This window comes from Labeo rohita, chromosome 17 (assembly GCF_022985175.1).
Source record: "Labeo rohita strain BAU-BD-2019 chromosome 17, IGBB_LRoh.1.0, whole genome shotgun sequence".
Taxonomy (NCBI): Eukaryota; Metazoa; Chordata; class Actinopteri; order Cypriniformes; family Cyprinidae; genus Labeo; species Labeo rohita.
The window spans coordinates 22,824,201-22,850,560 of NC_066885.1; the positions used below are offsets into that span (position 1 = coordinate 22,824,201).

General features: G+C 37.1%; 2 protein-coding genes across 7 annotated transcripts in view; one reads left to right on the forward strand and one right to left on the reverse strand.

Moving 5' to 3' along the window:
- The first annotated feature begins 4,700 nt into the window (after nucleotides 1-4,700).
- id2a (inhibitor of DNA binding 2a) lies at nucleotides 4,701-6,983 on the forward strand. Its single transcript, XM_051133747.1, has 3 exons — nucleotides 4,701-5,787; nucleotides 5,968-6,028; nucleotides 6,348-6,983. The coding sequence occupies exons 1-2, from the start codon at nucleotides 5,269-5,271 to the stop codon at nucleotides 6,022-6,024; spliced, it is 576 nt and encodes a 191-aa protein (XP_050989704.1). The 5' UTR covers nucleotides 4,701-5,268; the 3' UTR covers nucleotides 6,025-6,028; nucleotides 6,348-6,983.
- An 814-nt stretch (nucleotides 6,984-7,797) lies between these two features.
- The window catches only part of kidins220a (kinase D-interacting substrate 220a), an 87,492-nt gene continuing 68,929 nt past the window's right edge, over nucleotides 7,798-26,360 (reverse strand). For 3 of the 6 annotated variants that reach the window (XM_051133709.1, XM_051133706.1, XM_051133707.1), the window contains 5 exons: nucleotides 25,331-25,360; nucleotides 21,007-21,144; nucleotides 17,517-17,615; nucleotides 15,014-15,244; nucleotides 7,798-12,085 (listed from right to left, as the gene is read on the reverse strand). In XM_051133709.1, coding sequence (XP_050989666.1) covers nucleotides 11,036-12,085; nucleotides 15,014-15,244; nucleotides 17,517-17,615; nucleotides 21,007-21,144; nucleotides 25,331-25,360 — 1,548 coding nt within the window. In that variant the 3' untranslated portion in view covers nucleotides 7,798-11,035. The remainder of the gene's footprint in view (nucleotides 12,086-15,013; nucleotides 15,245-17,516; nucleotides 17,616-21,006; nucleotides 21,145-25,330; nucleotides 25,361-26,360) is intronic. The other 3 variants (XM_051133711.1, XM_051133710.1, XM_051133708.1) reach the window with 1 other exon arrangement.

A 26,360-nucleotide genomic window follows, 5' to 3' on the forward strand; every position in this document is an offset into this window, starting at 1 on the left:
AGACTCTCTCTTCCTTGTGAGCTATATAAAGAGATGAGATTGAGTAAGAGTCCAGCGACTGAGAGCAGAAGCCAGTAGGGAAGTGGCTCACAAGAAAAACTACAGTCTTCGCAATCCAGTGCAGAGGCTCTAGCGGAGAAAAAGAATCAAACCAAAGCAGTCTGAGTGGCACAAGCTACCACAAAAACCAAAAAGTTGCATGTCCATACAGTATCAGATAGTCTCAGGCAGTTTCAGATCTCCCAAATACTCTCAATTCCCTTGTGACACTCAAGACTAAGGTGTTTGGACTGAGAAAGGAGCCTTTCAGGATTTCCCTTCCTCAATAATGCACACTACTGGTTTCTCTCACATTTCTACTGTATATGAGGACTGATAAAGCTCTGTTCTATTCTGTTTTTATTAATCTATTGCTATAGTCTGTATATTTACTTCTGTAAGTCACACTGAACAAATCAGCACTAAATCACTGGACATCTATGTTCTTTCAATTCTAGATTCGATTTTGCATTTTTGTTTCTGCCTGGAGACTTACTTGAAATTTACACATGACTGCTCTGAATTTCCATCATAAACTCAAGGCACAGTTACATTTCTGTAAGGTGTGCTGAACCGTTAAGTACAAAGCACTTCTTATTGCAAATTGTACACAAGACGGAACATCCAACAACATAAATCACCATAAACAATACGAATAATCAACATAAATACAATTCAAATACAATTCAAATAATAAATATTTTGACTTTTTGAAAGTACCTGAAGCTCTGAAACAGTTTCACAAATTTACAAAGAAATATTTTAAAGGAGGGCTTACATTTTTTCCATTTGCATGTATGAATATGATATCTACCCAGCAAAAAAGAAAGTTGAAAACATCTGAAAAATTTGAATTTAAATCACTTTAACAAGAGGATATCTTGCAAAGTTGTCTCCATTTTTACTGATAAATATCAAGAATTTTGAAAAGAAACAGAGCACTTTATATATAAAAATGTGGGATATGCAAGTTTGTTTTTTTTAGGAAACTTTTATTTAGTAAAGGCACATTAAATTGATCATAAGTGACTGTAAACACATGTATAATGTCACAAAAAAAAATACTTTAAATAAATGCTATTCTTTTACGTTTTCTATTCATCAAAGAATCATGAAAAAAAGTCTCACGGTTCCCAGCAATAACAGTAACAATTACTGAGTATCAATAAAAATTGTGCAACAAATCAGCATATTAGAATGATTTCTGATGGATCATGTGACACTGAACACTGGAGTAATCACCGCTGAAAATTTAGCTTTGCCATTACATAAATAATATATGATATACCTACAATACACTGTTTTTAACCCAGCAGTTGGGTAAAATGTTAAATGAGTTATTTAACTCATCTATTGTTTAAAAATTACTATATGACTGGCCTAAAATGAACTTAAAATAGATTGTAAATTAAAAATCAGACACATAATTACTAGAAGCATCAGCAATAATCAAAAGGCGAACATTTATTAATAAGCAAATAAAAAAATGTTATTATTTAATTATTTATTTCATCAATTGAACATATTAATACATATTTCCAACCAATTTTGGGTTCATTTTTAAGCAGGAATTATAGAAATTTTTAAGCAACAGTTGATTTAAATAAAACAAGTCGCTGGGTTTGTCCATATTTCACTTAGTGCCAGCATTAACCCAACATTTTTAGTGTAAACAGTTTGTTTAACATGTAATAATATTTCAAAATACTACTGTTTTGCTGTATGTTTATAAAAGCAGCCTTGATGAGCACAAACACAACCTTCATAAGCAGTCTGGATGTTTGGTTTTATTGTATTTACTTGTTTATAACAGCTATAATAATGTGATGATACCAGAATTTTTACTTTGAAGGACAGTTTTTGAAACCTACAAAACCACTGCGAGAGAAAACAAGTAGATTGATACAGCTTTTAGAGATGATTTCCCTCAAAAACGTCTAAGTTACTGAAATATAACCCATGTGACAACTAGCCCCGGTCTCCATTGTTTGTATTATCTGAAAGAATAGCGATGCTTTGACAGCTAAAGACAGAGCGTTTCAACGGTCTGTTGTAAGAATACAAGCAGCAGCACCACATTGCGCAACCAAGAGAAAAACACACCAGTTCTGTATTGCTAAATTTCTCAGGACCCTCTCTGGGAGGCGAACAATAGCTTAAGCCAAACATCAACGCCACGCCCATGGGGTCGATGTTGCTACAAGAGTCGCTAGCCACACTTTCACGCGTGTACTGCTGCACGCGACAGGCGCGTGGGAGCCTCAAAGCCACTACCGAGAGCCGAAACCTCCGCTGAGAGAAAGACGAAACGATTAGATGCGTTCGGATATCCAAAAGCGGTTTACATTTGCCGTCGTTAAGTATAATGCGATGACTCGAGGTGAAACGGGTTTTTGGGACAGGAATACTTTGTTAAAGTATATTTTATCCCACAGGTTATCAGGAAGTTTGACGTAATCTCGCGTTTTTAAAAGGATTTAATGAAAGCATCGCGTACTGTTGCGCTGTTTAGAATTTTAAAGTGCTTCGCATCGAATGCGCGTCACTTCGAAAATCTTCAGGATAACTTAATCTTTTCAACAGTAGATAGTATTAGCCTAAAGGTCAATGTATGTTATGGTTCAGCGTTGTCATCAAAGATCGTAGACGACGGTAAATATGTGGGTAAGATGTGACTCTTTGGGATCTGATGGTGTTTGATGAGCTGGAGACGGGAGGAATTGTGCAGCTGCAGTGAGCTGGAACAGCAGAGGAGGCGGGACAGACATCCTGACTCCATCCCGTGGAGAACTCGTCAACTTTCTGCCAACTTTAGATTGTTTTCTTGCCATTATCATTGTTAGCTTTCCGACGGGAGACAGAAACGTAAACGTGACTCAAAAATGCTGCATTTTGGGGTGTAGTAATGCTCTTCTGTAGTGAGTAGTCTGTATTTAGTTCAGTAGTTTAGTCATTAGTCGTTATTAATCTAACTTTAATGTGTAAATAAATGTCTGCCCGCCACTTTCAGGACGCGTTCGGTCGGTTCGTTTCGCGGATTCCAAATTAGGCTACTTTGTAGCGCCAACATTCAACTTTTAGAACTTTCGGAAGATGTTTGTGATAGCCTCGTCAGTTTGATACGGAACGTATTGGAGCGACTATTGTTTATGCTTGTGTGTTTGTAACATTCATACTTCACTTTTTTCTTTTAAAACCACACCATGATTCGCAATTTTATCGTTTCGCTTGAGCTTCCAATGACTGACCCGCTTCTGCTTTTTTACGCGTAACAATGCATGACTAACCGAAAATACGCGTTCTACCTCGGGCGCACTGAGATAAAGTTGAGGTAACTTCGGGTTACTCTTTCTACATCGCGTTCGTTTCAAAGTCTAGCTTGTTTGAAAAAGGCGAGGAGTCCTCCAAGTTAAACGTAAGCAAAGAAATGCAAATCGATGCAGGTGTGCGGGCCTCGGAGCGCAGGAGACCTGAGGTGACGAACTGAACTCCGATCTCTCAGCGCCCGGGCCCCATTGATCAGCTGAGAACCGGCGCTAACTAACTGCCCCCGTCTCCATAGCAGCCGCCTGGACGGCGCCGTGAGGACTGGCTGGAGGGCCGCTGTGAATGGGTGACGTCACGGGGCTGGCGCCAGAGAGTCTGCGAGAGCGTGAGCTCGCGGCGCTGCTCTGTAGTGCTGCTTTGCTTGGTGCCAATTCATCACCTGTCAGGGATCAGTCAGGGTGTCATGCGAAATGTACACAGCTGTGAGAACAAAAAGGACGAGGGAGAAAATGGAAAGAGCCAGTTGCGGCAGATGCGGACGGAGCCCACAATGCTCTTGTGTGTCATGTTTGTAAGTCTGGAATGCAGTTCTTGTTGCAACCATTTCCTTGAAAGAGCTATTTAAAAATGTCCAAAAATGCATCGGCCTGGAGGAATCTTACAAGCGCTTCGTTTTTCTTAGGAGTGATAATGAGAATGTATGAGCTGCATTCCGACACATCAACACGATTGCGTTCCGACGCATCTCCGCAAACATCTGTTTAGTCGGATATGCACAAGCAACCAGGAAATCTCTGTCTCCATTGTTACTTAGCATGTGTAAACAAAGAGCTTTCTTCTATTTTTGCCACCACTCTCGCTCTAGACTGCCAAAAGGGTTTCTAAAAAATGGAAATATAATCCGCGTCAGGATAAAAATATTCTCCCGAAAGAATGCATTTTCACTTTTGTTGCAACAGTGCAATTTCCCAGGCAGTGATTCCTGCATGTCTGACTATCAAAATGCTGCGCGCATTCCTGCACTAGAGAGCGGGAGCATCTTCTGTCATCACTATTACATCTTAAACGACCCTCATCACAGGCCTAAAGACTGCTCCTATAATCCCCCACAGCCATGATGTGTATAAACAAACATAAACATTAAGGGCACAGCACCAGCTGCAGAAAGTAAAAACTTAAAATTGCTGCTAGCCTACGTCCACAAGCAAACACTATAAAGAACTTTGGTTTTTAACTTCAATGGGTTTTAAAAATATTGTACGTGTCCTGAAGGAAGGACAGTGGGCAAAACTTCTGAGAAAAAAAAAAAAAATCTAAAAGGTCAAGTGACTTGAAAAAAAAAAAAAAAAAAAGCTGGCATCAACTTGCCATATTTATCTAAAACGATGGCAGCTTGCCACGATAATGCCACTGACCTCGAGGTAGACGCTCATATGTTTTACAGTGTTTACACAGGAAAAAAAGAAAATAATAGTTTGAAAAAAAAACATCAAATGTGTTGGAAAATACCAACGCATTGATTGTTGGAGATAGTCTCAGTTCATGCCATTTTAAGAGTTAAAAGCACAGTGTTGTAAGTTTCATATTTGAAAGAGAGAGAGATAATAAAATCTGTTAACTATTAAACACTTATGATGTATTGTACAGTTAAGCCTAACTCACAACGTCCAACAAAACATAAATCAGCCCAAGCTTGTTTTGATACACTCTGACTGTTACACTAAAAACAAAGACGAAAAATGCGTGAAAACAACCTTATGCTTGCAAGTCACTAATTCTCTTGATCGGAAACAGGTACACTGATTTGAGAAATTATCCGTGGAAGCTGAAGGCAGTCAGCGCCACCCTAAACACTCGCTTTCACTGGTTAAGAACGCGGAAGAAATGGGCGGGTTCAGAACGCTCAGCACGGCGACCAATCGCGTTGCGCGAAGGCGATGACTGACGCCTCCGTTCCCACCAATGAGCGCGCTCCAAACCAGCGCTCGAACAACCCACCCAGCTGGGTATATATTCAGCGATGACAGCTCGCTAATCCACTGCGTTTGCTTCAACAGCCCAGTGCAAAGAGGAAATCTCGAACACAAAAGCGATTCGTCCAACGAAACCGTTTCGTACAGAGGTGTCGACATGAAGGCAATAAGCCCAGTCAGGTCTTTCCGGAAAAGTAGCGCGAATGTGACGGAGCACAGTCTGGGAATCTCACGGAGCAAGACCCCCGTGGACGATCCCCTAAGCCTGCTGTACAACATGAACGACTGCTACTCCAAACTGAAGGAACTGGTGCCGAGTATCCCGCAGAACAAAAACGTGAGCAAAATGGAAATCCTCCAACATGTCATCGACTACATCCTGGACCTGCAGATCGCACTTGACTCAAATTCGGCAATCACCAGCCTGCATCACCCGAGAGCAGGGCAGGGGACATCCAGAACACCCCTGACAACACTCAACACAGACATCAGCATCCTCTCATTACAGGTGAATGCTCTTTAGGAAGAATAGTGTGCATTGTGTTCACTATCTATCTATCACTATCTATATGCATGTGAATTTTTAATGCGTATGGTGAAGCTGTATTGATTTGTTGCATTTCAATGTGCAAGTTTGACTGGACTTACTGTGCTTTAATAAAGAACTGTTTTTTTTTTGTCCCTTTAGACACCCGAGTTTCAATCAGACTTGATCACAGAGGACAGCAGGACACTTTACCGTTAATCAGGTAAATGCTCTTATGAGCCTTGTATTATATGCTGTAAAAAAATTGGATGCAGTCAGAGCAGTGTTTAATAGTGAGAGCTTCTAATCAAATTTGTTAAGGACCATTGTGTGACATAGTCTATAAAGTTGTATAAAGTGTGTAATAAGCGTCAAACGCAAGGCAGAAGTTGAGCTCGTGTACATCTGGAGCCCAGGGTTTTGCTCAGTCTCTGAGTGTTTGGTTAAATGTTCAAACTGCGGCTTCCTCTCTGGCGCCAGGCTGTCCGGATCTCTGCCCTGTTTGCATTCTCTAAATGCGCCTCTTTCTCAATCTTTTGCAGGTGTTTGGTTAAGACACAAGAACACACAGGACCTGGGAACTGGCTTTTCCTCCGATTTCTGTTCTCAGTCTGGAGCTTTTTTTTTTTTTTTTTTTTTTTTTTGGTTGTTTTCTTTCCTGTAATTGAATCAAGAGACTTTTTTGCTTCTAAAAGGACAATCCATGTGATGTGTTATAAGTTCGGACATTGATTATTTATCTTCTAAAAAGACTTATTTGGTCCTTTCTTCAAGAGGAAGAAGCACTATATTCCCTGAAAACGGGAGGGAAACCTGTAAATGCTCACGAGGAACCTTTTCTCTGCATTGAGAAGAAGTCTTACCTTTTTTTCGTGAAGACCGTGTGAATAGGAGAAGACGTGGTTAGTTACTGTACAAAGTTTAAGTCTGTTTTTGTCAATTCTTTTGGCACATGAAGGACTGGACGTTGAAAATGACATGATGAAACCTTGTGAACTCTCTCAGAGTTTTATCTTGTATAGTTGCAGAAATTGGACTGTCAGTATCTGCAAAGTGTTATGCTGTATGCTGAGACTTTTTATAAAAGTAATATTGTAAATCGTACCTTTTTTTTATACAAAATAAATCAAATGCTTTATTTGACGCCCGTCTGTTATGCCTGGGTGTAAAAATGTCAATCCGCCAGTGTTGTGTTGTATATTGACCTTGCCTTTTATATCCATGATTCAAAAGCATGTCACTGACCCTTCACACATGCACATTCATCCATTACTGACAAGAATCTTTTACATCGCCGTACTGCTGTGTAAAAGCATTCATTTCAGTCTGTAGTGGAAAAAGTGCTTTTTCTTAATATGTAATCATCCATAAATCATAAAACCTAGTAAGGTTTTTCTTTGCGATTGACTTTTTTTTTTTTTTTTTTTTTTTCCACTTCCTGTGTGGCGAAACCCATTTCTTGAAGGTGTTTGGAAGTCAAACATTAATCGTTACTGTATCCACAGGTTCTCTCATTCGTATAATCTGTGTATGGCAGTTAAATCAATGTTTGAGCTTTTGATTTGTGCAATTAAGTTTGTAAAATAATTATGTGTAGGTTTACAGTTGGCGCCTTAACGAGCGCAAAGGAATAAATCAGAGACCCTGCTAGTGTTTTTTTTTTTTTTTTTTTTTTTTTCCCATCATAATCAATTTTTTACTGCTTCGGCTACTCTAAAATTATTAGGAATTGTACACAAAGTCCCCTGGACTAACATTTAGTGAATACCACTGAGAAAATCATAATCTTAGACATAAGTAGATTTAATTTATAGTCTAATAAGTGATGCATACATTTGAAGGGAGTCATTCTGTGGGATGTAATTCAGGAAAACTATTTAACTACAAAATAATAATAATAATAATAATAATGGTATGTGCTTTTCTTTATTTCATACTTCCACAAAGTGTACATTTAAAAATTAAAGGTTGATCCTTAAATGCAGCCTGAACCTCTATTAGTGTTCTTGATATGAAGAGTGCGCCACCTGCTGGCGGCCACACTTCACCTCAAAAAAAAAAAACAATGGACATTTCTTTGATACAGTTCTTATTCATTTTTTATGATTGGCAGTTGGCAGTTTCATCAAAATACATACATAAATGTATGTGTATTTTAAAATAAAAGTTTGAAATGTTATGATTTCAGTGTTCAATCCATCAGCACACACTAACAAAGCTTGAATTTAACAGATCAATTTTTAAATATGACAATGTATTTATTTAAATTGTAAAATCACTCATATTCAAACGGTTTGACAAGAATGAGGTTTATTAATGTTAGAAAACATTAAGGATACTCATACACACACATCATGTCGTACCGAAACCTCTATAATTTTTTGTTTTCTCTCGTAACACTGATCGCAAACAGATTCACTCGTCTAAAACTCTACAAGGCAGAATTCAAACTACAAGGATGACCTGAATGTGAACCGGGCGTTCAATCACAAATAAATAACAGCTTTCACATCACCGATCACAGCAAAAACACCAGCGCTAACTCTATGTGGTTAAATCCCCACTCTACTTGATGGATTTGAATATTGTGGACCAGCCTACACTAGATCTTTAATGTTAGCAACGGAGCATGAAATAACAGGATTTGCACTAAACAAATCAGAAAGTATGAACAGCTTCACAGCCTCCGTTTATTGCTTTTTTAGCACCACTCGGAAAACAGCAACAATATTTCTCACACTTGCACACTGCATTGTCTTAATCAGTATGTTGGTTTTGTTTCACAGTTAAAAAAAACATTGAAATGTCTTTACAATAAGATACATTTATGGATAAAACAAGATTGTGTAATATAATAAGACTTTTCAGAGAGTCCATTTTTGTAATATACACTGCCGTTCAAAAATTTGGGATCAGTAAGATTTTTAATGTTTTTTGAAAAAGTTTTTAATGCTCATCAAGGCTGCATTGATTTGATGAAAACTCCAGAAAAACTGTAATATTGTGAAATATTATTTCAATGTAACATAACAGTTTTCTATGTGAATGTTTTTAAAAATGTAATTTATTCCTGTGATGCAAAGCTGGATTTTCAGCACCATTACTCCAGTCTTCAGTGTCACATTGTCCTTCAGAAATCATTCTGATATGTTGATTTATTATTGTTGAAAACATGTGTGCTGCTTAGTATTTTGTTGGAACCTGTAAGACTTTTTTCAAGATTCTTTAATAAATAAAAGTAAAAAAAAAAATAATTAAATATAAATCTTTTTTTTTGTTTGTTTGTTTACAGAAACTAATACTTTTATTAATCAAGGATGTGTTAAATTGATAAAAACAGATAGCAAATATTTATACTGTTAGAAAATAATTCCATTTTTAACTTCATTCATCAAAAAATCCTGAAAAAAGAATGTCAAGTTCCAAAAAAAACCAAACAAAAAACATTAAGCCCCAAAACTGTTCCCAACATTGATAATAAAAGTAATAAATCAGCATATTAGAATGATTTTAAAGGATCATGTGACACTGAAGACTGGAGTAATGGCTGATGACAATTCAGCTTTGCATCAAAGGAATAAATTATATTTTAAAATGTATTAAAATAGAAAACCACTATTTTTAAACTGTATTTCACAATATTACTGTTTTTTTCTGTGTTTTTGATCAAGAAATTCTTCAAAAAACATTACAAATCTTACACATCCCAAACTTTTGAATGGCAGTGGTAGGTTAATATTATATAATAATTTATAAATATGCTATTAATAGTTGTTGTAATTCATGTTAATTCATGTTCATGTATAAGATGTTAATTTATACAACCTGAAATGTTAAAAAAGTACATACAAAAATTAACCTTAATTAATAAATGCTGTAAAAGTATTTTTCATTGTTAGTTACATAATTTTAAGTGTAAAACATACATTTTAAGTTGTATATGACGTTTTTATTGTAGGTTTTCTAATTTTATGCTTGCATGATTTTCTATAACTTATTTTATTTTACTAATTATCGATTTCTTGTTTTATGGACCTTTAAATATCTTTAATGGAAAACTAGTTAGACATACTTTTTAAGAAACAGGTTTTGCAGTGAAGGGTCATTTATAATTCGTGTTAAAGGAGTTCACTTTCAGAACAAAAATGTACAGATTTACTCACCCCCTTGTCATCCAAGATGTTCATGTCTTTCTTTCTTCAGTCGTAATGAAATTATGTTTTTTGAGGAAAACATTTCAGGATTTCTGTCCATATAGTGGATTTCTATGGTGCCGCGAGTTTGAACTTCCTAAATGCAGTTTAAATATAGCTTCAAATGGTCTAATCTAGCAAAACAATCAGTTATTTTCAAAAAAAAAATTAGTTTATATACTTTTTAACCTCAAATGCTCGTCTTGTTTAGCGCTGCGTAAACTCTGTGTATTCTGGATCAAGACAGGTCAAAAAACTCCCATCTTTTCTCCTCCAACTTCAAAATCATCCTACATCGCTGCAGAAGTATTGACCCAATGTTTACAAAGTGAATGTGCAAAGAAGATCAAAGAGTTTTTCGACATACCCTGACTATAATGACCCGGAACACGCAGAGCTAGACAAGATGAGCATTTGAGATTAAAAAGTATATAAATTGAAATTTTTTTTAGGAAATACCTGATTGTTTCACTAGATAAGACCAGTCTTCCTCAGCTGGGATCATTTAGAGCCCTTTGAAGATGTATTTAAACTGCATTTTGGAAGTTCAAACTCGTGGGCACCATTGAAGTCCACTATATGAAATCCTAGGCTGAGAGAAATCCTGAAATTTTTCCTTAAAATGTCTTTTTGGCTGAAAAAAAGAAAGACATGAACATCTTGGATGACAAAGGGGTGACCAAATTATCTGTAAATTTTTGTTCTGGAAGTGACTCCTTTAAAAATAAAAATGAATATAATCAGAGTCAACACTGCCTAACACTGCCTAAATGAAAACTTTCTCTGAATTTTTAAAGTTGTTAGACTTTGATTTACCCTAGTAACTCGCTCTTCATCATTTAAAGCAGGTGTGGGGAACCTTGTTCCTGAGGGCCGGTGTCCCTGCAGAGTTTAGCTCCAACCCTGAAATAAAATCTTGAAGACCTTGATTAGTTTGTTCAGGTGTGTTTGATTAGGGTTGGAGTTAAACTCTGCAGGGACACTGGCACACCAGGATCAACGTTCCCCACCCCTGATTTAAAGAAACCTTGTTAGGCTCACAGGACACTCTCTCGTTCCTCAGCAGTGTCAGTGGTGGACTTCTTTCGGTGGACTCCCCGCAGGTTCTGGTTGGCCAGCGTGGTGTTTTCGGTGCTGGATCCTGGTCGTATAATGATCGAGGGGCAGTCGGTGGAGTCAGGCGTCTCCTGCTGGGTGCTGTTGTTGATGTTGTTGTTAAGCGCAGTATTGTTGGGCGAGCAGTTGAGGTTACTCACAGCTGAAGTGGGCCAGCTCTCCTCAGGGGTACTGCTGTCAGATGGAATGTCCGAGCAGATGGACATCCGGGCCACGGGCTCATCTTGAAGGTTACTCAGCCTGTTTGGTAAGACTCGCTTCTTAACTGGGCTCTCAAGAACCAGCTCGATCAGATGGGCCTCTTCTTCTTCTTTCTTCTCTTCAAACTTCTCCTCCTTCTCCTGGGCTGATTCGCTTTCCTCATCTTGCAGCGAGTGATCAGAGGAGCTCCTGCTGGATCTCACTCCAGAATCGGATGATTTCTTGTCCATCATGATGTCTGTGATGAAGCTCTTCCCTTTAGCTAAAAGGCCTAGATCTGGTTCTGCTGCCCAGGGTTCCTCTCTTAGCAGTGGGGTGGCATCTGTCTCCTCGTCGCCTGAATCTTCTTCATCACTTGGTATGCTGTGGTAGGATGGTCCCTGTCCTTTAGTCTTGCGTCTGGGTGGGATTTTAGTGGCAGAACCATGCTCTGACTTCTCATCCTCCTCTGTAATGGGGTCTAGAAGACCACCATCTGGGACGGTGGAGAAGTCCACTATATCTGCAGGTTTGGAGGTCTTTTTAGCGAAAGGTTTGCGCCCGTCTTGCTCACCTTCCTTAGTCTTCTCTTCAGAGCTGGCTGTGAGGAACTGGGATTGAGCAGGACTCTCTCGTCCAGCAGCAGATACCTCCAGCTGGGACATGTGGGAGATGTACTCCTGATATGCATTGCGGTACTCAGCTTGCTGCTTGTCGGTCAGCTTGCAGATGTCATTGGATGATTCCTGAGAGTTCAGGCTGGATATGCTTGGTGTCCGGTGAGTGTTGACCTAAAGGAGAAGATCAGGTTGAGGTCAAAAGTTTACATACACCTTGCAGAATCTGCAAAATGTTAATTATTTTACCAAAATAAGAAGGATCACACAAAATACATGTTATTGTTTATTTAGTACTGACCTGAATAAGATATTTCACATAAAAGAGTTTTACATATATATGTCCACAATAGAAAATAATAGTTGAATTTATAAAAATGACCCTGTTCAAAAGTTTACACGTTTGATTCTTAACACTGTGTTGTTACCTGAAAACACAGCTGTTTTTTTGTTTAGTGATAGCTGTTCATGAGTACCTTGTTTGTCCTGAACAGTTAAACTGCTTGCTGTTCTTCAGAAAAATCCTTCAGATACCACAAATTCTTTGGTTTTTCCAGCATTTTTGTGTATTTGAACCCTTTCCATCAATGACTGTATGATTTTGAGATCCATCTTTTCACACTGAGGACAACTGAGGGATTCATATGCAACTATTACAGAAGGTTCAAACGATTACAGATGCTTCAGAAGGAAGCCAATGCATTTAGAGCCGGGGGGTTGAAAACATTTGGAATTTGAAGAGCTTACTTTGTCTTCTGGGAAACATGTAAGTATCTTCTGTAGCTTCTGAAGCGCAGTACTAAATTTTAAAATAATAATAATAAAAAATCTTTTTGTATTTAGGCAAAATAAGGAAAATGTACACATCTTAATTCTGTTCAAAAGTTTTCACCCCCCGGCTCTTAATGCATGGTTTTTCCTTCTGGAGCATCAGTGAGCGTTTGAACCTTCTGTACCTTCTGTAGTAATTGCATATGAGTCCCTCAGTCTTCAGTGTGAAAAGATGGATCTCAAAGTCATACAGTCATTGTTGGAAAGGGTTCAAATACACAGAAATGCTGAAAAACCAAAGAATTTGTGGGACCTGAAGGATTTTTCTGAAGAACAGCAGGCAGTTTAACTGTTCAGGACAAAGAAGGGACTCACGAACAACCATCACTAAAAAAAAATAAAAATAAAAAATAAAAAAAAGCTGTGGATCATTCAGGTAACAACAGTAAGAATCAAGTGTATGTAAACTTTTTAATGGGGTCATTTTTATAAATTCAACTATTATTTACTCTTGTGAACTATACGTAAACGTCTTTTATGTGATATGTCTTATTCAGGTAAGTACTAAATAAACAATATCATGCATTTTGTGTGATCTCTCATATTTTGGTAAAATAGTTTATCCAAACCCTCCAACGTTGTAGGTGGTGGTAGGTTAACTGAATTTTTGCAGGCGAAAAGGATTTTTCAAACAGGATTACACCGAACTGGGAACACAAATGAAGATATTTTTTGATGAAATCTGAGAGCTTTCTGACCCTGCATAGACAGCAACAATACTATCATGTTCGAGGCCCAGAAAGGTAGTAAGGACATTGCTGAGATGTCCATGTGACATTAGTGGTTTGACTAATTTATGAAGCTGCAAGAATACTTTGTGTGCACAAAGAAAACAAAAATAATGGCTTTATTCAATAATTTTATTTTCTTTGATGCACATTCTCACATACTCTTGTGAACACACATCAAAATGCTGAATAAAGTCGTTATTTGTGTTGTCTTTACATATAAAAAAAGCATTCTTGTAGCTTCATAAAATTAAGGTTGAACCACTAATGTCACATGGACTATTTTATCAATGTCTTTACTACCATTCTGGGCCTTGAACGTGTCCATTTCGTTGGGTCAGAAAGCTCTCGGATTTCATTAAAAATATCTAAATTTGTGTTCTGTAGATGAAGAAAGTCTTACGGGCTTCAAACGACATGAGGGTGGGTAATTAATGACAGAATTTCATTTCTGGGTGAACTATCCCTTTAAATGAAGCTCGCTAGAGTAATTTGTTGGTGAATCAGACTACACAGTTCACGTTGTATGTTTGTTTTGCATACAGCCCATGAGGAACTAAACAGAAAGATGTTTCTTGCCATTATTTCACAGCACCCAGTCTTATTTCATCACATTCAACACAATTCAAGTCAATTTAACACTTTACTTTTACTTCCAGATGTTCAAACTTGGCATGTGTATTCAAGAATTTCTTTGCTTGTTTTTCATACAAGGCTTCAGAAGACTTGGAATAAGTATCTCGGTGTGTTCCATGAAAATTTTTGCAAGGTTCCAAAAACATGATAGTGAGTTTAAGGGAACGGTTCATTTAGAGAGACTGTCCTCCAAATTAAAATGAGTGAATTTTAGAAGGCTAACTTGTCTCAAATGGAACACTTTTTTACTATATAGAACCGTTCACATTTGAGTGTTCTGTTGCAGATCGCTTTAGCACATTTAGCCCCTTCCTCTACATCCACACTCTGTCTTTTCTTTTGAAGAAGTACATTGCTCGGCTACTCACAATGCACTACGCCTCACTGCATTTTTCAGTGTCAACACACTACTTGGGCTACAAAGTGGTGTAAAAATAGTGCGGAGGTATGCGAAATAAGATGCACCCAAAGTCTGCGTTCATCACCAACTTCCACGATGCTAATCTAAACCATTATGAGCTCTTCGCTTGTGTTGCAACACCTTGCCAAGTGTTAACAGATGAGTGCAGAAATAGCTATCTCTGTGTGATAGAGAGCTAGCGTGTGTGTGTGTGGTCAGCTCTTCACTTCCTCTGCCCATCCAGGTCAGAAAACACTTCGTTTGTCACCCAGTAAACCACATACTATTTTCATGCTGATGAGAGACTACTGAAAAGCAGAAGCTGCCTCTATAGAAGCAAAATGCAACGGTAAAGAAAATGTTTGGTTAAAAAGCACAACGCACGCATATGTTTGTGTTAGCTTCTATGTATATAATTACACCGTTTTCTTGTGGTGTGCACCTGTGTTTATCTATAGGCTGTACTTCAGTGTTGAATGTGTTTGTGTGCACAGCAGTACCACACACCAGCCACTGGGCATTGTGTTGTTTGGCGGGCTCCTCCAGCCCCACACCGCTGAGCTCCTCAAAGCTCAGGTTAAGGCTGTACGTGAAGTTTTCTGGGTTGACGATCACGTCTTGTGGCGCTTCAGAGGGTCTGTGGGGTTCGAGTTGAGTCAACACGCTGCTGCCCTGCTCGCTGCACGCTCCCGATTCATCATTCAGCAGCTGGTTCTCAACATGACGCTGCTCTAGAACCTACAGCACAAACACAGCGATGTTTAAATGGATTCAACAGCAATAGTCAATTTCATTCATTATAGTGGCATTCAGTTAAGCAAAAAATTCAAGGCCTGGTCTTGAACAATTCAGACTGAAACTGTATTCCTGTGTTCTTGACATTCTACAATGCAATTCAGAAAAAGATACACTACTATTTAAAAGCTTGAGGTCAGTAAAAAATGCTCGCGTATGCTGTGTTTATTTGATCAAAAAATACAGTGAAATACAGTACAATTTAAAATAATTGTTTAGTATAGAAGCCAATTTCTGTTTACTGAATAAAAAATACAAGGTAATTGTGGATTTTTACCTCACAATTCTGACTTTTTTTTCAGAATTGCAGGTTTTTGAGATTTTGAGATTTAAACAAGCAATTCTGAGAAAGGAAGTCAGAACTGCGAGACACAAACTTACAAGGGTTACAAGGGTTTAAATCTCACAATTGGCTTCTTTCCTCAAAATTGCAAGTAATACAAGTTTTTATCTCGCAATTGTGACTTTTTCTCAGAATAATGTTTCTATCTTGCAAATGACTTCTTTCCTTAGAAATGCAAGTTATATTTTGCAATTGAGACTTTTTTCTCAGAACTGAGGGTTTAAATCTTGCAATTGACTTTTTTCCTCAAAATCGCAAGTTTATATCTCGCAGTTGTGACTTTTTCTCAGAATAATGTTTCTATCTTGCAAATGACTTCTTTCCTCAGAAATTTGAGTTTATATCTTGCAATTGAGACTTTTTTCTTCAGAATTGTGTTCATATCTCGCAATTGTGATTTTTTTTCTCAGAATTGAGGGTTTAAATCTCGCAATTGGCTTTTTTCCTCAGAAATGCGAGTTTATATCTCGTAATTGTGACTTTTTTCTCAGAAATGCGAGTTTATATCTCACAACTGTGACTTTTTTCTCAGAATTGCGGGTTTAAATCTCGCAATTGACTTTTTTCCTCAAAATTGCGAGTTTATATCTCGCAATTGTGACTTTTTTTCTCAGAAATGCAAGTTTATATCTTGCAGTTGAGACTTTTTCTTCGGAATTGTGAGTTCATATCTCGCAACTGACTTCTTAGATTTGTGGGTTTAAATCTCGCAACTGACTTTTTTCCTCAGGATTGTGTTGATATCTTGAAATTGTGACTTTCTCAGAACTAAAAGTTTTTTTCTCACAAATTGACTTTTCCTCAGAATTGCAAGTTTATATCTTTAAATTGTGACTTTCCTCAGAATTGCAAGCTTATATCTCGCAATTGTGACTTTTTTCTCTGGCTTGCGAATGTGTATTTCACAATTGACTTATTTTCCTTAGAATGGCAAGTTCATATCTCGCAATTGTGGCTTTTTTTATCAGAATTGTGAGTTTATATTTCGTAATTGTAACTTTCTCTCTCTCTCTGATTTTATTTCTCTCAACTGCAAGCTTATATCCTGCTACTCTGAATTTATAACTCACAATTGAGAGTTGTGGAAATCATGACACATTTTTAAGGATTCTTTGATGAAAAAAAGTTCAGGAGAATAGCATTTATTTGAATTATAAATCTTTTGCAACATTATAAATAACTTTACTGCCACTTTTGAACAACTGAATGCAACCTTGCTAAATAAAAGTAATAATTTCTTTCAAATGACAATCTTTGCGATATTATTATAATTTTTTTTTTCAAATGATTGGGATAAGTCAATATTTCTTTTTACACTGGGTAATGTCTGTATACATATACGTAAGATGCACCAGATAATTAAATGAGATATTTAGTTTTAGTTAAGATAAAATAAAATAGCAATTAAAAAAATAATCACACATTCCACTGTGGCATTTATGAGAAATGGCTGAATGGCTGCAGTACATGAAAGTTTTGAGGCACGCCAATATCACAACTAGCCCCGAGTCGTTCCATTTGGACTTGTTTCCAGCCTAAAGAATGCTACTTTCTTGTAAACGTCAAGCTATTCAGATCTTCAAGTGGACACTGAGCTCCCACTGACAATAACCCTCCTTCATCCAGAAAGCAGCCATCTTGGACCAGATGGCTGCCTGCTTGCTGGCAACACAACATTCGTTTGTATAAGCGCAAATGGAAATCTGATCAACACAGCTACATGTGTTCCTTATTTCAACCCCATCCAGCCTTTTTCACTATAGAGAGATTAGCTGTGTGCTAAACAGTGCAAACTAAAAACAGAAAGATGACCATTATCTCATCTGAACATGTAGAAAAAAACAGAAGATCACAAGTCAGCTGATGTCTTACCATGGACCTGAAGAGATGCCAGTCTCCAAAGTTCATGTTCATTTCCTTCTTGAGCTCATCAAGGTTGCACTGAGACAGAACCCGGCCGTTGACATTGGCCTGCGTTCAGGATGACAAAATTTGACAGAAGAACATTATGGCATTCAGACTTTGGATGAATTTGATCTCAGCAGTCTGTCAAAGGTTGAAACAAAGTTCACAACAGAGATTTTTAAGTATGCAGGCTGATGTGGCACAGCTGGCAGGTTGACTAATGCATGTCTAATGAAGACATCAAAAATGTCATTGCTTCCTTCAGATGTTGTCCAATGGAAAGAAAGGCCTCATTGTGAAACCTCTGTATGCACCACATGGAGCTGATAAAAACGCTCATTTCCAATGGATGAACATGGATTTACAAGGATGGACTAATTTGCCACACCCCATGTCTCAGTCCTGTTTTTCTACTTTTCTTTTAGAAATTTGTGTATTTCCACGAAAAAATAAGGCAGAACACGAACAGACGAACATTCACAAGATAAAATATTACGTGAGGTGCTTTATTTTCTTTTTTTTTATATAAAGTTGGCAACCCTGTTACCAAAATAAGGACATGTTCAAACACAGTGCCCATTGTTTGGTTTTATTTCCTAGCAATAAACAACTGAGAAACATAAAAGATGTCAGATGTTGATTTGTAGTTAGTCTGGCATCAAAGATTATTCTTTATTACTTTTATTTTGCAAGGATGCATTAAATTGATCAAACATGACTTGTGGAAGCTGTTTACGCCACTGAATAAAACATTTTAAAATGTGACTTTTTTCTCAGAATTGTGAGACTGCAATTGTGTTAAAAAGTCAGAAATGCAAGACATGAGACAAATCTGAGGACAAAAGTATGTATCTCGCAATAAGTTTTTTTTTTTTTGCAATTGCAAGTATATCTCACAACTGACCATTTGCAAAAATCCGCCCTCTTTAATTACTGTTGCTTTATGTCCGACAAACACTGCCGCTCTCAGACTACACATCATGTTCTAACGCAGTGAAAAACATCATGGAACAAAGAGGAAACTGACAGACAAGACAGAGCAGGTTACTTCTGGTATGAAACAAGGTCTCAGCTTTAAAATGTTGTAATTTACGAAATTCAAACAATCAATACCGTTTTGTGGCTCTTTAATTGTTGACAGATCACTGTACTGCCTTATTAGATCAATGACACCTGAACTGACCGTCTTTTCTTCTTTACTTAAAGCATGAAAAAAACATGAATGAACACCAGAACATATTTTATTTCAACCATGGAAAGACGTCAATACACACAGGGCTCATTTCACTATGCCAGGATTAGGCCATAGTTCAAATAGGACATTGAAGTAATTTTTATGAACATGCCTTAAAAAAATATTACTGGAGTGCATCTAGAAACAAAATAAGGGCACTGCCATATTTCCAGATCAATCATTGCAAGTTTCTTTCAGTTGAAACAGCTCAGATTTACATATTAGTCTGGGACTATAGGCCTAAACGTTGTCTGTGAAACCGGAGGACATTGTTAAAATTTTAAGCCCACCGAAGTTAATCTACTCCACTGTCAGATTTGTTTGTTGGACAGAATGGCAGATTCAGCGTTATGATTGATCTGATCGCCTGTCAATCAAACGAAGGATCAATTCTGACTTTTTTTAACTCACAATTGCAAGTTCTTTATTTTTTTTCCTTTTTTTCTTGCAATTGCAAGTTTATATCTTACAACTTTGAGAAAAAACTCAGAATTGCGAGATATAAACTAGCAATTTTGGAGGAAAATCAATAGTCAAAATTGCGAGTTTCTGTCTTGCAATTCGGACTTTCCCTCAATTGCGAATCTATTTTCCCACGCAATTCTGAGAAAAAGTCAGAATTGCAAGTTTGTTGTCGGCGTTGATAGCCTTTGCCAATCCCGTTCCCAACTCTCAACCCCATGCTTTCCTATCAATCTCTACTGTCCTGTGAGTTAAAAAGCATGAAAAAAATCAGAAAAAAAAAGAACTGCAAGTTTGTATCATGAAATTCTGAGGAAAAAAGTTTATATCTCGCAATTCTGACTTGTATAACTCGCAGAATTAAGTCAGAATTGAGAAAAACTTTTTTTTTTCCTCTTTTTGGAATTTTGAGAAAAATAGTCAGTAGTTCTCTCGCAGTTCTGACTTTCTCTCAAATGCGAGTTTATATCCTACAATTCTAACTTTATAACTCTTAATTGCAAGTTTATATCATGCAGTTCTGAGAAAAAAAGACAGAATTGCAAGTTTGTATCTCAATTCTGAGAAAAAAAGTCAGATTTGTGAGATATAAACTCACAACTGCAAGACAAAATTGCAATTCTGGCCTTATTTCTCACAATTGTGAGTTTTCATCTTATAAATCTGAGAAACAAAGTCAGAATTGCGAGTTTGTAACATGCAATTCTGAGAAAAGGTCAGAATTGCGAGTTTATATTAGGCGATTCTGAGAAAAAAGTCAGAATTCCACATTTATATCTCACAATTCTGATTTCATTTCTCAGAACTGCAAATTTGTACCTTACAATTCTGACTTTAGAACTCACAATTGAGTTTAGATCTCACAATTCTGAGAAAATAAGTCAGACATGCAAGCTCATATCACGCAATTCTAAGAAAGAAACATCAGAATTGTGAGTTTTTATTATTTTTATTCAGTGGCAGAAATGGACTTCTATAAAGACTTTAACATTTTTACAAAAAGTTTTCATATAAATGCTGCTCTTATAAACTTTATATTTGTGTGAGTATCCAAAAAATGTATCACTGTTTCCACAAAAATATTAAGCGGCACAACCATTTTCAGCATCGTTAATAATATTTCTTGAGAAGCAACTCTGCATATTAGAATGATCTGAAGGATCAATTAATTATTTTATCAAAATATTATTTTACTACATTTTTGACCAAATAAATGCAGACCAAAAATATTTTCTATAAATTAAAGAAATAAATATTTATAATTTTCTTACAATAATTTAGGTAACATGAGCAATACTTCAACAGCATTTATTAATCTTAGTTAATGTTAAATTCAACATTTACTAATGCATTATTAAAATCAAAAGCTTGTTAACATTAGTTAATGCACTGTGAATTGACATGAACTAACAATGAACAACTGTATTTTCATTAACTAACACTAACAAAGATGAATAAATACTGTTATAAATGTATTGTTCACTGTTTGCTCATGTTAGTTCATACAAATTTGTGTTACTGTAGTCAATTGAATATCATTTCAACAGTATGTAGAAAATTATGACTTAATTTACTTTTTCAAACATATATTACAGCTGCTATAAAAACACATGGGATTTGCACCTCAACTGCTTTAAAGCAGCAATAGGACAACAAAGTGTGCTGCAAAAGTGCCGATTACGTGCACAGTGCGTTTGCCAAACCATTAAATGTACTGCATGCTTTTCAGTGAACTTTTCAGGAAACTTCTCCAAAACATACCTTTTTGATTGTGCCAATATACTGCTCCAGCATGCAGGAGTCCAGGCCTTGGATCTGTCTGAGTTTCTCACATACGCCATCGATGCTCAGAGAACTGAGAAGGACCTGAGATCCACTAGAAACCACAGAACCAGAGCCCTACACACACACACACAATAACTAGTTACTCATTCTATCACTTAATAATGCATTCTGGAATAGCAATGCGTGAAGCCTAGTCAAAGCCATGCAATGCAAAAGCAGTACAACTTGAGAAAAAAGCAAAGCAGTAATCTAATGTCATTACAGAATAGGGAGCTCTGAGCAGTTATGGGTGAAGGAACAATACATGATACATGATGGAAATTTCTGTCTGTTGAAGTCACGTATGGGAGCTATCATTACAAGACTTTGCGGAGAGTAAAATGCATGTTTAATGTAAAATGCTTGTGTGTAAATGTCAAGTGCAAATGCAGTGTCAGCCACAAGATCTTTAAATTGGTCTGGATTGTCAGTGGTGACCCAGTTTGTTTTGCTGTTTTGGTTAATTATTGGCCTGTGCACTGATCTCATTAGACCTTCTAGTATGACGCACACTCTTGAAAATAAAGGTTGCAAAAGTGGGGTTTTGCACTGATTACATAGAAAAACCAATCTGGGTTCCTGAGAATCTTTCATCAAACTTCTTAAAAGAACCCCTTCTTTCTTAACGTGAAAAACATTTTAATGGTCTAAACAACCTTTTACTATACACCTTACTCTTCAGCGCGGAAGTATGGCTATGAGTGAGACTTCTGGTTCATTACCTGCTATAGGGAAATAACAAGAAGAATAACAACGTGCAGTAAATGGTAAAACTGTTTGCTCTACAAAACAGTGTGTTCACAATTAAGATAATACATTAGAATAATATGGCAAGACACACCAATTTGCAATATCAAGCAGCAAAACAAGCAGTTTTGTACAGCTAAAAACAGCTGGACGTGGATGAGACCAGAAGCCTGACCCATAAAATTTACAAATGGCTGCACCCGTTTTTACAGGGGAAAAAAAAAGATGGATAAAGAAGCTTTTCTGCAAAAAAAAAAATAAATAAATAAAAATTAAAAATCAGGCAATTATGGTTCTATGAAGAAACTTTAACATCAATGGAACCTCAACCTTCAATTCCACAACAGGTTCTTTATAATGGAAAAAAAGTTCTTTCTTTCTTTCTTTCTTTCTTTCTAAGAAAACTATTCTAAAAGAACTGTTCATTGAAACGTTCTTTGTGGAACCCAAAATGGTTCTTATATGGCATCACTGCAAAAAATGCCGTTTGGAACCTTTATTTTGGTTCTTTATGGAACCATAAGGCACTTTTGCACCGCATAGTTTTAAGAACTTAGTTGCCTGCAACCGAATGCAACCAGGAAAATGGCCTGAGGGGGAAATTGGTTCTCTAGGAACCACCCTGCTGGCTAGTTCCTAGAGAACCAATTTCCCCCTCAGGCCATTTTCCTGGTTGCATTCGCACCAGCAGAAGGAACACTGAAGTACTTATTTGCAGCATTTTACATCAACAACCAGTAATTGGAGGATGCCATGTTCTGAGCTGTTTTTGCTGTGTCATGGGTTTCGTGATAACAGAGATGGAATGTTTCTCATGTTCATGGAGTAAATATTTTTACACTGATTTTTAAAAATGGTAGGTAGCTGGTGTTTCCAATTCTCCAAATGAATTTCAAAAATGAAAATTCTGTCATTAATTACTCACTCTCATGTTGTTCCAAACCCGAAAGTCCTTCGTTCATCTTCGGAACACAAATTAAGATATATTTGAAAAAATCCGAGAGCTTTTTGACCGTCAATAGACAGCAACGCAACTAACTTGTTCAAGATCCAGAAAGGAAGTAAGGACATCATTAAAATAGTCTATGTGACATCAGTGGTTCAACCATAATGTTATGAAGCTACTAGAATACTTTTGTGCGCAAAGAAAACACTTTATTCAATAATTTCTTGTCTTCTGTGTCAGTCTTTGACATGTGTTTTACAAAAACAAAGTATGCGTGTGGTGCTGCTGACGACGGAGCCGGCCTTCCGATGTAGAACGTCTATCTCTCTTTGTTCATTGTCTGTACGTTCTGGTTCAAATTAGTAAGGCTGAGCAAAAAATTGCAAGTCATCCTCTCTGTCGAAATCTTCAGACTTGTTTGAAGCACATCCAGGTTCTGCGTCAGAACACGCATACCTTGTGCTACTCTCGCGAACATGCGTCGAGGACTGACACGAAAGACAAGAAACTGTTGAAGAAAGTAATTGTTTTTGTTCTCTTGGCACACAAAAAGTATTCTTATAGCTTCATAACATTACGGCTGAACAACTGATGTCACATGGACTGTCTACGCAGGGTCAGAAAGCTCTCGGATTTCATCAAAAATATCTTAATGTGTGTTCTGAAGATGAAGGTCTTATGGGTTTGGAATGACTTGAGGGTGAGTAATCAATAGGGTTGCCCCCTAATAGTCTACTAACCATTAGTCGATGAGAATAGGCTTGGTCGACTGAAATTTTATTAGTCGCTTAGTCGGAGGAAAAAAAAAAATCCACAGAAAGTGGCAAAGTCACACAGTCAGTGACGGACAGATTGTTAATGTGGTAACAGTACATTGGGCAGGAGATCCAAAAATCAACTCTCCTTCATTGACATCAAATATGCCTCATCATCTAAAATATGTCAATAGTTACAACTTTACATGGTCGCTCAATCTAATGTTAACCGAAAAATGTGTGCTATTCAAGCGTCTGTGCAGAGTTAGGAAGCTGAATAGCAGCACGCTCACTGCATGACAGATAGAGACGCCAGTACAGTCACTTGCACTTAAAACACTCATTCTGGTCATACAGATAAAAGTAATACATCTTTCGAATCTGTAAAGGCTTGACATCTATTTGTATTCACTCACAATAACAACAAAACATTGTTCTTGTGTAAAGTAATGAAAGCAAACAGGATGCACTTTCTGTCGTCTCGGTGTCTGTGAAACTCTGTGTATTCTTGCCTTACAGACATGAAAAATTATATCTATAGAGAGCGAAATGTCTACTTTTAAATGAACCAATTAAAATGGAAAACACTCGTTTATCAATATATATATATATATATATATATATAAAAATAAAAACATTAATGCAGCCTCTTTATTGTTTTCCCCTGACACATTCATAATCATTACTTCTGCCGGTGTGCAGTGGCAAGCTTTATGTTCGTGCTTGAGCGCTTATTAGGTTATGCTGGCAATTAAAGTCTCATTATTATGATTTAAATGGTTTATTAATAAACATGCGATTAGTCATCTAATGCTTAAAATGAACGACTACTAGTCGACCAGAAAAATCTTTAGTCAAGGGCAGCACTTGCAATCACTGACAGAATTTTCATTGGCTGTTTACTAGTACTTATAGCAGATAATAATGCTTAATTCTGCATGACCATATACCTAAACATAACAACTACCTTACTAACTATTAATAAGCAGCAAATTAGGAGTTTACTAAGGCAAAATTCATAGTTAATAGCTAGTTAATAGTGACAGTTGGTCTCCAAACTAAAGTGTGACCAGCGTGTTCTTCGTATGATGACGGCTGGGCCTTGTATCTATTTCTAGGTCAGTCTGTTCAAAATACAACTACTGTGATGAACAGCCAAAAAATATAAAATATGTCCATGATTTTTTTGTTCACAAATGAGTGGTGTGGATTCTCAGCCAAGCTTGACACCAGTTGTTTTCACCTAAAATATTTGTGCTTAAATCCAATTCATCAGCAGCAGGCATGTTTAATACAGAAAAACAAAACAAGAAATAAAAGCAAATTAGTGCCTTGAGAGCTAATTGGATGAACTGCTGAAAACTGGAAAAGAATCACTTAACCAGGAGAAGCCTTCGAATAAATATACACTATAGTCATGGCTAATATTCGCTAATGTTCGCTAAAAACTCATTTGCATTCAGATTCAAACAAGCTGACGTCAAAATTAGATACCCGTCTGAATCTATATAATGGAGAAATAACATTTGAAGTAAACAACAGCTTAAAATTCAATCTGTTCTTCACATAAATCATCATAAGGCTTCAGAAAATATAGTGCACAGGTTGCATGGAAGTTGTTATTGTCCTTTCTAGAGCTGGACAGCCTGTGATGTTCATACTTTTGGCCACAGTGTATCTGAACAGAAATTTCACAATGACAGAACTGGCTGTTCATTTTGTTTTGGTTTTAAGCGAAACAAGCCAAAATGAGCAGAAGCCCTGAAAATAACACAGTTAATATAAGAAAACGGAAGGGTTTAAATGTTTGTACCTGCTTCATTCTGAAGGGCTGAGATTTAATCTGGGATTGAGAAAAGGAGAGAGGATGAGAGGAAAGGAGGGGTTAGGTCACATGCTTCAATCAGCAATCAATCAAATGTACACACAATAACATTATTTGCGACAGATGCTTGTCTCACAGCATCCAACCTGCACGGATTTCACAGTACTGATTTGATAAAGCCAATCCAACGTCAATATTTTGCATAAAGGACGGACTGGCGAAGAGTTTTGAACTGAGAAAACACAGAACGAGAACAGAGGAAACTGCGAGGATTTTTTTTTTCACGACTCCATGCAGAGAAGAAGTTGTTTAATTCCAAAACGGCCCCACCCTGATGGGCGAGTGTTTGAGCCGGACGATAAGAGTGTAATTAGCGTGAGGGGCCGGGGAGGAGGAAACAGACGTGTTCGCTGAAGGAAGCGGTTCGCTGTGCTGATAAGAGCGGCCTCATTCAGCGCGCCATCCCAGCACTGCTGATGCTAATCCAGCCAGCCTTAGATAGCAGCAGCCTTTCACACCACGCAGAACAAAGCAGCGATGGGGGGACAGACCAGAGAGCGGATCAAATGACAGAGGCATGAAAGAGCAAAACAACAGAGCTGAAGGAAGGAGGGCAGAATATGAGGAGAGAAACCAGTGGCAGGGCTTGTCTCAAGCAATGAAAATGGGGAAGAAGGACATAGGCGCAGGAATGGAGATTATGCTGGAGAGATGTGTTAATAGGTGATTTTAGGGATGATAAATTAGTGAGCATCGGTAATGGGCTGATCTGAGATAATTATGATTTCAATTATCTGATATTTGGCCGTTTTGAGATTATTGGCATGAGATGTGGCCGATCTGGCAACAGAAATGTTTATCCAACAGCCAAAAAAAAAAAGTTTGTATTGAAATGAGTAAATATTTTGTGAAATAAATGTTCATTTGATTGAGAAAAGTTTAAATCATTAAAATTACACTTACACTACATTTTTTAAATGGTTTTGAATCACTCCATGGTTGTACTCATTTGCTCAAA

Excerpts from the sequence above, each read along its gene's own strand:
- id2a (XM_051133747.1), top strand. The coding sequence starts at position 5,269 with ATGAGCGCGCTCCAAACCAGCGCTCGAACAACCCACCCAGCTGGGTAT. Across the intron at positions 5,788-5,967 it reads TCAGCATCCTCTCATTACAG|ACACCCGAGTTTCAATCAGA; the intron begins GTGAATGCTCTT and ends TTGTCCCTTTAG.